We start from the raw sequence: 13,604 nt of genomic DNA on the forward strand, positions 1-13,604 counted from the left end.
CATAATGTGCCTTTGGGAGGAGCACATTTTTGTGATGCCCATATCTTTCATTTATGCTATCCCATAGTTCTTTTGGATCCTCCACAAGTCGATATTCAGTTTTTAAACTTTCATGTAAATGATGTCTTAGGAGGACAAAGGCTTTTGCCTTTTCATGTAAACATGGGTTTATTTGTGCTATTGACCTAAACTATGTTCCTCTTAATAATAATGAGTAAAGCTATAATAAAAAAAAACACATAGAAATAATAATAATAATAATGATATAAAAATAAATAATAATAATAATTAAACTAAATTAGACCAACATAATAATAATATTTAACAAAATGGTTATAAAAGAATGGAGTTGAACTGAACTGAACTGAACTGAATTGAGCTGAGCTGAGCTGAACTGAACACCTGATAACAGTAGAGTAGAAGGAGTACGCCACTATGATCCAAATAACATTAGTTGCTAAACCTAAATAGAAAGAACCAAAGCAAAAATTAAAAAGACCAAAGAAAAGACACTGAAACTTTGAATCGACATTCCCATAGAGGAGCTTTAAACAAATCACATTACACTTGTTTCTTATTTATATATATCATATAGTATTTCAGGAATTATTTGGCTATTTTCACATCAATATTTTAATGTAAATTTCACTAACATATTGAACGAACTTAAACAATCTGAGTTTATTTTTATATTTGAAGTTAAGTTATCAATATTCATTATCAACACATATTTTACTCAACACAATGGACCCCACATCATCAACTGAGAATAAGCGATTTTTTTAATATGTATCTTAGAAAACTGATATAGATATTTGAATGAGTATATGGAATAACTGTATCATAAAATTTACATGAGTTTGAGATAAGCTTGAGCAATAGAAAGTTAGTTAAAATTAATTGACTTACGCTAAGTATATACATACTTATTGTAGGACATTATATTGTGAATTTGTAAAAGAAATCTCTAGTAATGCTACTTCATCTCACATATCTATTTTCTTCCTAAACTTTTATTACCATTTATTATCATTATATATGTCAAAAAATAGATTGTAAGTATTCAAAATTAATTAGTTGGTTTTCCTCGCATAAATGAACACTAAGTTTCGGTTGCTTCTTCACTTTTTGATTTTCTAGAGAGAAAGATGTTTTTGAAGGAGGAACATGTTTATTTGGATGTTGAGAGAGAATGGAGTGAAACTGTTTCGCGAGAATTGGATAAAGTTTTTGTATTGGTTACAATTGTTTTGTCCATATACTTTTGTTTCCACATTTTCTTATATAAAAGCATAACAATAAATTGTAAATCATACGAAAAACTCACAAAACACACATATGTTATACACTAATACGTATTTATATGTTCCACATTAGTTTAATTAATATAAAAATTGGTGTTGACTTGATAAATTTTAAAATCGTAACTCCATATTTTTTTTGTTCTCTTCGATTTCTTTTTAGAAGAAATCAAGGAATAAAGGTTAATGGTGGGTTACAGGAGTCATTTAGGATAATTTTTGGGAGGCGAATGTAAAGTGGGAAGTACGAACATGTCACACCCAGAAAAAAATTTAGGAGGAAAAAAACCAACAAGGAAAAATTATATTTATCAATTTTTTAATCACTCTGATCCATTATGCAGTTCAAGAGTATAAAAGTATCAAACGTTTACGATAAATGAAGATACAAATAGAAGCATAGACTAAATACTAAAGAAATATTGAAATTCGTACACAATAGTGACCTTTTAAGGGTCTACACTATGATATTAATATAAAAACTATATACTGACTAATTTATATCGTAAATAGTAACGTAATATAAGGATTTGGAATTTGGTATTGCAACGAGTTTGATCAATATTGGATTTGAAATTTTGATATTTGAAATTTTGATCATCATCGTTAATATCCATATCATAATTGAGCTTATAATAATATGTAAGTTATTTAACTTTGGACAAGAGTATATATTATCGCACACAACTATATACTCATTGTCAATTTTATACTGTAGGTAGTAATGATCTTATATCAACTATAGTGAATAAAAACATGTAATCGGCCACCTCGAGGATCATTTAGAGGAACGTAAGTATTTTCAAATGATTGATATTCTTGCTTCGACAGATGAGATAGTGGAGACGGTAAATGATCATGTGTTGTATGAATTACCTAGGGAATTAATTGAATATAAAATTATTTAAATGCAATTTATAAGGAAAAGTATAACTTAGAAGTGGATGAATATCTACTTCACTAAATTCCTAAATACCATTAGATTTTCATTCCGATCCGTTCTAATTAATCACTATATAAGACTGATGGTTGGTACAATAGTGATGCTAGTGACGAACATTGACCTAACGTACATTTGGTTTAATATCATCGAAAGGGAACTATATACACTAGTGGAAAAATGCAGCAGAAGGGCTGCGCAGAAAATGGCATGTAGGGCTGCGCTTTTTAACAGCAGCCCTTAACTTTTCAAGTAGGGCTGCGCTAGTCAAGCGCAACCCTTCAAGCTTAGAAGGGTTGCGCTTTTTGCAAAAAAGCAGCCCTTCTAAGCTTGAAGGGCAGCGCCTTTTTAACTAGCGCAACCCTTCTAAGCTTGAAGGGCTGCGCTTTTTCAACAAGCGCAACCCTTCTAAGCTTGAAGGGCTGCTGGCTCCAGGAGCCATGCTAAGAAGAAGGGCTGCGCTAGTTACAACTAGCGCAACCCTTCTAAGAAGAAGGGCTGCGCTAGTTACAACTAGCGCAACCCTTCTAAGAAGAAGGGCTGCGCTAGTGGAAACTCGCGCAGCCCTTCACTGATAGTTTTTTTTTTTTTTTGCCTGCATTATTTGCTCATGCACCAGCATCATAGCAGCCCACCCCTGCCCACCCCTCCCACCCTCACACCCACCCCTCCCACCCTCACACCCCCACTGCCCACCCCTCACACCCTCACTGCCCACACTCACTGCACCCACCCCCCACCCCACTGCCCCCTCCCAGCCCCCACCCCCACTGCCCCTCCCAGCCCCACCCCACTGCCCTACAGCCCACCACCCCACCCCCACCCCCACTGCCCACTCCCAGCCCCCAACCCCCACTTCCCACTCCCAGCCCCCAACCCCACTGCTCAGCAGCCCCCACCACACCCTCACTGCCACTCCCAGCCCCCACCCCCACTGCCCCTCCAGCCCCCACCCCACCCCACTGCCTAGTAGCCCCCACACCCCCACCGCCACCCAAAACCTCCCTTGGACAAAAAAAATTGCAAATTGCAATACGATAATATATGACAAGTGGAGAAAGGTAATAATTAACTTCAGATATATTTAATAATGTAAAAAGTGTACATAGGATTGATAGAAACTAGTACATTCGAGCTAAATCTCATCCTATGCAATCATCGGTAATGTGGGACGCCAACTTATCCCGAACTTCATCAATTTCTTCTTTGGTGAAGTTCCTCAAACGTGGTGTGGAATTCGCATAAACCTTGCAAAACAACCAAGGAATAAACACATATATAAGAATTCAATCATTTTACCGTAGTTAGTACTTCTAAAAATGCCATATACCTTCACGAAATTGAATCAAAATAAAATGCAAGCCTAAAAGTCTACGCACTAGTTATAATATATCTCATATAATCATGTTCAAAGAAAATTTGGGGTTAAATGACTTGATAAGTACATTTTGGGAGCGAAAAGTCCAAAATAGGTCGGAAATGGCCTTTTCGTTCCCGAAATGCAACCAACAACAATGCAAGCCTAAGAATCTACATACTAGTTATATTATGCCTCATATAATATGTTCAAAGAGAATTTGGGGTTAAATCACTTCATAATACATTTTGGGAGCGAAAAGGCCAAAATAGGCCGGAAATGGCGTTTTCGTTCCCGAAATGCAACAACAACATATGCAAGCCTAAAATCTACATACTAGTTATATTATGCCTCATATAATCATGTTCAAAGAAAATTTTGGGTTAAATCACTTGATAAGTACATTTTGGGAGCGAAAAGGCCAAAATAGGTCGGAAATGGCCTTTTCGTTCCCGAAATGCAACAACAACATATGCAAGCCTAAGAATCTACATACTAGTTATATTATGCCTCATATAATCATGTTAAGAGATTTGGGGTTAAATCACTTCATAACTACATTTTAGGAGCGAAAAGGCCAAAATAGGCCGGAAATGCAACAAACAACAATTGGAAACCTAAAAGTTACATACCTTTCGAAGATCACCAACATCTTTGCAATGTTGACGATATCGAGCATGAACCTCATGACGTAATACCCACACGCACGTTCACCTTCTTGTACCGGACACTAAAATTCACCAAAGATGCAATAAATGACATGTTAGATGTGTATTATGTGTTTCTATAAATGGATGCAAAAAATTACTTATGTTACCTCGACTAAATGCCAAAAAGGAGGTTTTGGTTGTCGAAGTCCAGATGCAGTAATCCCCTTCATCACACTACATCAATACATTTTATAAGATTAGATGTACATTTAATATTAATAAGTGTGCATATATTGATTTCGATTAGGCTACCTATTTAACAATGATTGACTAGTAAGGACCGTATTGTTTTTTACGAAAGAATCAAAGTGGTAGACTTCGTTACGTGACAAACATATGGCAATCAGTGTCCAATGGTTCCTACAACAATAAAAATTTTATTATTATCGTAGAACAACTAATAGGTCAATTTAATTAAAGTAAAAAGTGAGTTTAAGAAGCATACGATTCAATGTAAGGAAAAAGAATGATCTTATATCCAAGACGAGAACATGCTTGAAAGAATCCTTGAGATATGCTTTCACCTCCTTTTGTTTTGTACGCAACTGTATCTCTACTAAGCTTGGACATAACCAACCAAACATTGGCTCACGATGCCTCAAATCATTGTATAATAGCCTGAGAAATCATATTGATTAAAAAAAACTTACTTATTATGGAAGTTATTAGTTGGATTGATACTACTTAATTAAGGCTATATGTATATTTATTAATTTATATACTAATAAAGTATTACCTCATGAATGTTTGTATCATGGAAACATTCAACTCTTCCTCAAGTAAGAATTCTTTAATATCAACCTTAGAAATGAAGGTCGATGACTCCTCAAAGTAATGGAATTGGTGGTGCGACAACTTAATCTCAATCATTCCTTCATCGTCTACATCGCTAGTGCACTCATGTAGCCAAAAGCACGGTTGAGTAAGGCCTTGCACCACCTCGATCTCCGTAATATGAGTGGAGACTTTGCCGTAGAAATATTTATCCACTTGGGCACGTCGGCCTTCCTGAGGTGAAGCTACCTTCTTTCCCTTCCTGTCGGCCTTCCGCACCATGTATATTACTAACAATCATATATAGGAACTATAAAAGAAAACTATGTATATAACTTATGTTAATCATTGTACCTGATCTGATAACCGCACGAATGCACACGGCCATAAAACATAACTGCTAAGGGCATCAGTCACTGATGTACACCAACTTCTGCATTCGGCAGCGGAAGATAAACTTCGAAACCGGGCACATGTCTGAAACGCTGACCACATAGTGAATATCAGCGATTGGCTAGTTGTGCAATCGTACCCGACCCCTAGGGGGTTGTGCAGAGCCATAAGCAACGACAATGAAACTGCCATGACCATCTCCTTGAGCTAATAGCTCACATGGTGTCTCTTTCTTTAAAAAAAACTCTATTCATAGTTAGTCTATGAAACAACATATTTAAGAACAATAGTTGTGATATTAAATGATTACCGTGAACTCCGGATCTGGATGAGGCTGCGTAGGAACAGGCTGCATAGGAACACTGCCTTGCGAGAAAGCACCAAAAGTCGGTAAGCCCATCTGCGCCAAAATGGCGTTGAAATTCTGAGTCATCTCCGCTCTGAGCTCCTCCCGAATCTGGGTTTCATAGCCTCCACATCTATGGAAGCTGCTGAATTGACACTGGAGGCACTGGATTTTGACGAGAGGTGTATTGATCACCATACACCTTTCCACCCCAGGCGGACACCTCCTAGCCCCTCACACGTCCATACTGGTCCCGTCCTAGAGTCTCGTGTAAGGCATCAACTTGTCCTCTAGGAGTGAACTTACCAGTTGCCTCCTTTTCCTTCAAGCCAATCTGCATAAGGATAAGAGAGAAATACTCGTGAGCGCACAAGTTATATTATTATGTATACCTTATCAAAAACTTATAATATGTACTTACAATGGCATTAGCTATCTGTTTTGTTCCGGATAGGTATGACTCTCTGTCCCTTTGCATCAACCCCATGCATGGAACACCACCAATCGAGCACTCTATCTGGTTGTCGAGGCTGTGCAACTGTCGTCGTAGAGCTAGTGCCCGATGTCGTGGTCGACGCAATCGTGGGGTAATGTCTATACATCCACGATTCTCTCGCCTGACCATAGGACTGAGAACCCAGTAGGTGATAGTATTTCCTAGCTTTTGCATTCGCGCTATTTTTCTCACGAGATGCCTGAAACACACAAATATAAACAAAGGTTAGATATGGTGTTATACAATAATATTAGATCTAAAAGTATTAAATCTTAGCTAGTAAAATATTCTTACAACAGCTTCCGGGGTTTTTTTTGTGCAACAAATGCATGCCACTCCTCAGGTGTGATATGCCTCAATATCTGATATGGAAACTTGGAGGGTGCCTCAAATGATGTGTCCGGTGAAACCTCAGAAGAAGAATGTGTTGCTCCCCCGTAGATGTTCTTCTTCTTTGTACCCCCGACTTTTCTCCGCTTCGTGATCCACCCCGACACTAGCTTGGCCTTGAAGAAAAGGGACCTTAATGCCATACAATGACTTGCAAAAAATCCGTTTCTCTGCACGCGACATCGTGTAGCAAGCCGATGGCAAATAATTCTTCTCCGAATCCTCCACCTTTTTACTTTTCTGAGTTTCATCATCAACCCTTTCCTCCCCTCTCTTCTTCTTCCTTCCGTCCCTTTTCAGAGCCCACAACTCTGGTCGAATCCCCTCTTTTTCCAAGTAAAGTTGTGACGCCTTAACATCTTTTGTCTTGCCCGGAATATTCATAAGTGCCGCGATAATAGCTTCACAAACATTCTTCTCTATGTGCATGACATCCAAACAATGTCTGACCTTTAGATCTTTCCAATATGGGAGTTTCCAAAAAATGGACTGTTTTTTCCATAATCCTGTAGGTCGATCAACCTCACTAGCAGGTTTACCAAAGACTTTTCAATGCCCTTCACCTGATTATAAACTTAGTACCAGTTAATGGTCTATGAGCAACTTCTTCTTCAACCGTCCCATCGAATGCCTTCTTCTTAAACCGATAGGGATGGTCGCGGCTGAGGAGCCTTCGTGTGCGCATATACACATGTTTGCAGCCCTTAAGATGTATAGATTTCATGTCATCTAAACAAATCGGGCAAGGTTGTTTTCCTTTAGTCTTATACCCAGATAAGTTCCCATAAGCTGGATAATCGTTCATAGTACAAAAAAGCATGGCACGCAGAGTGAACATCTCATTAGCATACGCATCAAATACTAACACTCCTTCGTTCCACATCTTCTGTAAATCTTCAACAAGCGGTGAAGGTATACATCTATGTCATTTCCAGGTTGTTTGGGCCCCGATATAAGCAACGACAGCATCTGTACTTGCGTTTCATGCACAACCAAGGAGGCAAGTTGTAAACCACTAAAACTACTGGCCATGTCTATGCTGCGAGCTGAGATTGCCAAAAGGGTTCATGCCATCCGTACATAATCCAAGCCTCATATTCCTATCCTCATTACCAAATGACTTATGCACCCTGTTGATTGTTTTCCACTCAGGCGAATCAGCCGGATGCTTGAGCAGACCGTCTTTCTTCCTACGATCTGCATGCCACCTCAAATTCTTCGCATCTCCTTTAATTGAGAACATGCGCTTAAATCTAGGTATTATGGGTAGATACCACAACACTTGGCTGGTGGTCCTTCACTACCTCCAGCTCCTTCACGCTTGTACCTCGACAATCCACAACGTGGACACTCATGTAAATGGTCAAACTCATTACGATAAAGCACACAATCGTTAGGACAAGCATGTATCCGCTCGTACTCTAAACCCAAAGGACACATCAGCTTCTTCGCATAATAGTATGACTTTGCAGTTCATTTCCATCAGGGAGCATCTCAGCTAAAACTTCCAACAACGATGTGAAACTAGAGTCCGTCCAACCAGCTTTCGACTTAATGTTGAACAGTGTTACCACCGCGGAAAGTTTGGTGTACTTTGTACAACCTGGATACAATGGCTTTTCAGCAGCCTGAGACATAGACTTAAAAATACGAGGTCGTCTACACGACTGATCTTCAACCTCGTGTATCATCTCGTCTACCCGATCCCTATCGTCATCTCCAAATTCATCATCCAAATTCTCATCCCCTAACTCATCATCATCCTTCTTTTTTTTCTTCACATACATCATTCTTTATTCCAGAACTTCCCATATACCTCCCCTGCTCACCATGCCAAACCCATACGTGGTATTGAGGCCTAAACCCACGGCGAAAGACATGCTCCCTAACCACATGTATACTAGTAACCTTGCTCACATTTCTACAATCCAAACAAGGACAATAAAAGTCGACTGCTCCAGAGGATGTTTGATATTCTAATGCACTTCATAGAATTCCGAGACCCCATTCACAAACTCAATCGATTCACGACTACCATACATCCAAGTACGATCCATCTCATTCAAGAAGACCACCTCTAATAATTAAACACAACATTCATTATACTGAATCAATCATTATTAAAGTACACACACTCACATATTCAAATCACATACGTATACAGCAAGCTAAGATAGTGACATGTTCAATTGTATGCATGCAGTCAAAGGTCCTTATCACTCTAACCTAACCCATCCTTGGACGTCTAATCTCACTAGTGAATATATGCCAACTTTTCAATTCTAAGGAAAATCCGGCAGCATTTCCCTACAGTTCTCCAAGTACACAATGTATAATTGCTTATCTACATATGTACCCAGAGAACAATGTTGAGAAATGATAAGCCAAGATTTTCCTCAGAATTGAAAAGAAGACACACATTCACCACCTAAGTGAGATCAAACGTCCAAGAACAGTCCCAAACCGGGACTATTCAAGACTTACTCCTAATGAGTAAGTCTTGAACGGGTATCTAGGCATATATGATGATGATTAAACAACTTGTAGATTTCATATATAGCTAAATCCATTGCGTTTTCATACAATCTCATATCAACAAATATATACACATTATAAAAATACATATATACATTCAATAAATTCAACTTTGTCTACATGTTAAAGTAGTTACCTCTTAGCACCAACGACGAGCAATGAAGAGAAAAGAGATACTTGGAACTTTACTTGCCTTCCTTAGCCTCTTCTTCCTACAATTGACAAAACCCACATTGCACATTAACCATTTAATTCAATTAAGAAAAACAAAAGTAACTTAAAAACAAAATTAATTCATACCTAATTAACCACTCAAATGGTGGAGATCGAGAAGAGAAGGGTAATGGTGCGCAAGGTGGTGGGCACAATGTGGTGGGTGCTGCGCAAGGTGGTGGTGCGCAATGTGGTGGTGCGCAAATGTGGTGGTTCGCAAATACCACTCAAATTAATTGGTGGTGGTGGAGCAAAGTGTTGGCAGCAGTAGTGGTGGTGGTGGTGCTCGAATTAGGGCAGTAGTAGTGGTGGTGCACTCGAATTAGGGCAGCAGTAGTGGTGGTGGTGGTGGTGTAACACTCGAATTAGGGCAGCATAGTGGTGGGTGCTGTTTTTTCGCTCGTAATTCTCTAAGGGAGGGAATGTTGTACTCGAAATAGAATGCTCTACTGTACATGCACGCAATTATTCAAGCAAAAAAAAAATTTAAGTAGGGTTGCGCTAGTTAAAAAAAGCGCAGCCCTACTAAGTCAGAAGGGCTGCGCTTTTTTAAAAAGCACAGCGCTTCTCAAAGTGTAGGGCTGCGCTTTTTTCAAAAGCGCAACCCTTCTAATGTGAGAAGGGCTGCGCTTTTTCATAAAGCGCAACCCTACTAACTGGAGGGCTGCGCTTTTTTAAAAAAGTGTAGCCCTTCTGTTTTGTAGGGCTGCGCTTTTTTACAAAAGCGCAACCCTTCAATAATAGGGATGCGCTTTTGACAAAAGCGCAGCCCTTCTTGCGCAGTCCTTCTGTTTTTTTCCCCTAGTGATACTCATTGTCAATATAATTTTATGGATGGTGGAAATGATCTTATATCATCTATGATGAAGAACTTATCTAGCCACCTAGCTAGAGGATCACTTGGAGGAATCTAAGTATTTTCAAATTATGAACATTCTTGCTTCGACTCATGAAATAGTGGAGATGGTGAATGATCATGCGTCGTCTGAATTTCTCGAAAAATTAATTAATATAATAAAGTTTAAATGCAATTTATAAGGAAAAGTGCAACCTAATTATACGAGCATGAGAATCTACTCCATCGAATTTCTAAATATCATTAGATGTTTCGGTCTAAAGAATCATTATATTATAAGACTAAAGGTTGATACACTACTGATGTACTGAGGAATATTTATCCAACATCTTGTTTATGTAGCAGTATTAGGCTGGTATTCAAGCATGTAAAAAAATCAATCATCCAAGTTGTGGTCATTTCAGATAGCAAGGTAGAATAAGGTACTTATACCTCGTGTGATATCCATTAAATGAAACAAAATTTCCTACGAGGTTTCAAAAAAGGCAATTTCTATTGGTGGTATTAAAAGTCAAGGACAATCTGTATCGCATGTGGGCTTGTATCTCTAGAGACTAGTTTACATCAATAGCGCAGCCAATTTTATGTAGTTGTTTCTAGAGTCACGAGTAAAAAGTGCACAATAGTATTAATTTATAAGAAAGAATATGGGATGTCTAATACTACGATTAATATATAGCATATAAAAAAAACTTCCAAAACATATAAGCTATATATATCTGCTAAGTAACTTTATAACTAATTTAAAGGAGCCTTTTTATCATACAAAAAAGTTGTTGATCGAATAAACGTAAAAAATTGTTTATATGTTTTGAATATAGTTGGTATATAAACATTCTTATTGGATAATATTATATGTAAAAGGGATAATATTATCCAATAATTCTTATTAAACTAAAAAGTTTTCGTGTAATATGCACATATCCAAAACCAAAACCTAGTATATATCTAATGCACATTTCTAAGTTCTTTCATATACATTGATGAGTATCATTATGTGCAGTTAAAAAATGAAAATATCATTACTTTATTAGAGCTAAAGTTGTGTTAGTTACTAAGCTATATGGTATGCCTAGTCAAACGCATAAGTAGATTCATAATTCATATTATTCTAATTTGGTGTTCTCTACCAAAACGCTCACACTTTGTCTGGATACACCAATGTTGAGCGAAGGGGAGGAAAGAGTGAGGTTGCATTCTCTTCACAAAATCTTCCAAATTTGGTAGAGTCATTACTCATCCCCTTCCTTTTCCAGTTTCCTCAACGTTGTATGAAAATGAATAAGATCCCCTATCTCAATTAGGGGTACTTATCGAACGAGTCGAGCCGAGCCCGAATGGCACTTGACTCGGCTCGGTTCGGCTCCCGCTCGTGATTAGTTTTTGCTGCTCGTGCTCGGCTCGAGCTCATTTTCAGGCTCAGTTCAAACTCGAGTTCGATTATGTGCTCGAGCTTGTTTGGAAAATTGATTTTGCGAAAAATCTGTATAAAGTGAGTTCAATGATTCCATCATCATTGATGATTCCAATATAAAATATCTTTTTAATGTAAAGTATTTTTTTAATATAAAATATTTTTTTAGTATATAATAATAATCGAGCTGTGCTTAGCTCGACTCGGCTCGTTTAAATCTCGAGCCGAGCCCGAACTCGAGCCGACTTACAATGAGTCGAGCTTTGACCGAGCCGAGCCCGAACTGTTCACGAGCTTGTCAGACTCATTCACTCCTAATCCCAATAGTTTATAAGGCCCTGTTTTTTTGGACTAATTTCCAGTTTAGTGTAGTTCAGTTCAATTGCTCCTTGCACTTTAGTTTCTCTCAGTTGAATTCAGTTTCTCCGAGTTCAGTGTCTCGCGGTCTAATTCGGTTCAATTTAGTTCAATTTCTCCCCGTTCAAAAGAACGCGCCTAAGTGTATTATTCTTAAAGATATATGTTTTTCATTGGGTTGATGGTACAAACACACTCAGTTGCATTCAAAATGCACAAGAACTTGCAATTTAGACTATTTTACACGTATACGTGGAAGGATTTCACTTACTAGATAGCCTGAACCAAGAAAAAGTTGAAAGATTGGAGTAATCGTTAATTTCATTTACAATCACTTATAAGTGGAAGGATTTCACTTGCTAGCCTAAACTTAGAGACAGTTGAAAGATTGGATATTTGGAGTGCTTGGTTAATTTCATATACAATCAATACATATTCAGATAATTATCCACTTTATTATGGGTGTATTATTTCAATAAATATTACAAGGGAAATTATCCATGTTACCTATAACGAAATTCTAGCTGTAAAATGTAACTAAGTCCCAAAATTTTAACAGTACAGAAAGTTTAAATCAAGAACTAGATTAGTCCTATATATAAAACATACAATTAAATAAATATCCCTGTACAAATACATACTTAATTTAGCTAAGATAAACATTGTACAAAAGCATCATTTTTGCATCTTCACTTGACTCCTCAATATCATAAGATCCTCTATAATTTCTGCTCACTACTCTGATAGCAGCATATCCATTAGCATCTTTAAACTTGCCTGTCCCACCAATCACAGCAACATGACACTCTAAAACATCTTTATTTTCATGAACTCCAAAAAACTTCAAGCTATCAATCTCATCATTACTCTTATTATAATCTCCATTTTCAATAGTGAAACTTGCAGTCATTGCCATGATATGATAATTTGCCTCCTCTAGTGAGTTCATGGACACATAAATCCCCCTAGCTTTTCCCACCAACATCGGTCCATACACCGAGTTTTCAACGTAAATATTCTCTTCAATGTTGGTGACTAACCCATATTCTAGCTCTTCAAGGAGAGTGCTTGTTGCCGGGAACGACATCTCGAAAGTGGGCATATCTAGTGGTGTTTGTGTAGGAGTGTTATGATTTACTGGGTTAGTTTGGTAGGGTAAAGGTATGCTCCCAAATGTTGAAGGGTATGTTCTTAAAGGCTTTGAGAAGGGAGGTGCTTGTTGTTGTTGGTTTAGTGTGTTTCTTGTTGATGAAGGTTGTATATCTTGCATTAAGAATGTGATTGAGGGTTGAGTTGGATGTCGAAATGGTTGAGGCGGGTTGGCGGCTGCCAGGAGAATTCGGGCTGAGTAAGAGAAAGGTATGATTGAGAAGAGGAAGAAGATGAAGAAAGTTATTGACATACATGGAATTGAGGTGGTGGACATGATTTATGAAGATGGTAGAAGAGAGTGGGAGATCATGTTCATTGCTTGTTCTTTTGGCATTGATTTGCATAGAGATTTGTTTATATATCGACTATC

General features: G+C 37.9%; 1 protein-coding gene across 1 annotated transcript; it reads right to left on the reverse strand.

Moving 5' to 3' along the window:
- Positions 1 to 12,728: 12,728 nt before the first annotated feature.
- On the reverse strand, positions 12,729 to 13,169 carry LOC104906124 (dirigent protein 9). Its single transcript, XM_010694840.2, has one exon. It carries the CDS (start codon positions 13,167 to 13,169, stop codon positions 12,729 to 12,731), a length of 441 nt encoding a protein of 146 aa, XP_010693142.2.
- Positions 13,170 to 13,604: the final 435 nt, after the last annotated feature.

The sequence above is a fragment of the Beta vulgaris genome, chromosome 2 (assembly GCF_026745355.1).
Source record: "Beta vulgaris subsp. vulgaris cultivar EL10 chromosome 2, EL10.2, whole genome shotgun sequence".
In the NCBI taxonomy this organism is placed as follows: Eukaryota; Viridiplantae; Streptophyta; class Magnoliopsida; order Caryophyllales; family Amaranthaceae; genus Beta; species Beta vulgaris.

Bases quoted from the DNA above. Each gene is read 5' to 3' on its own strand.
- LOC104906124 (XM_010694840.2), bottom strand. From the start codon at position 13,169: ATGTCGTTCCCGGCAACAAGCACTCTCCTTGAAGAGCTAGAATATGGG.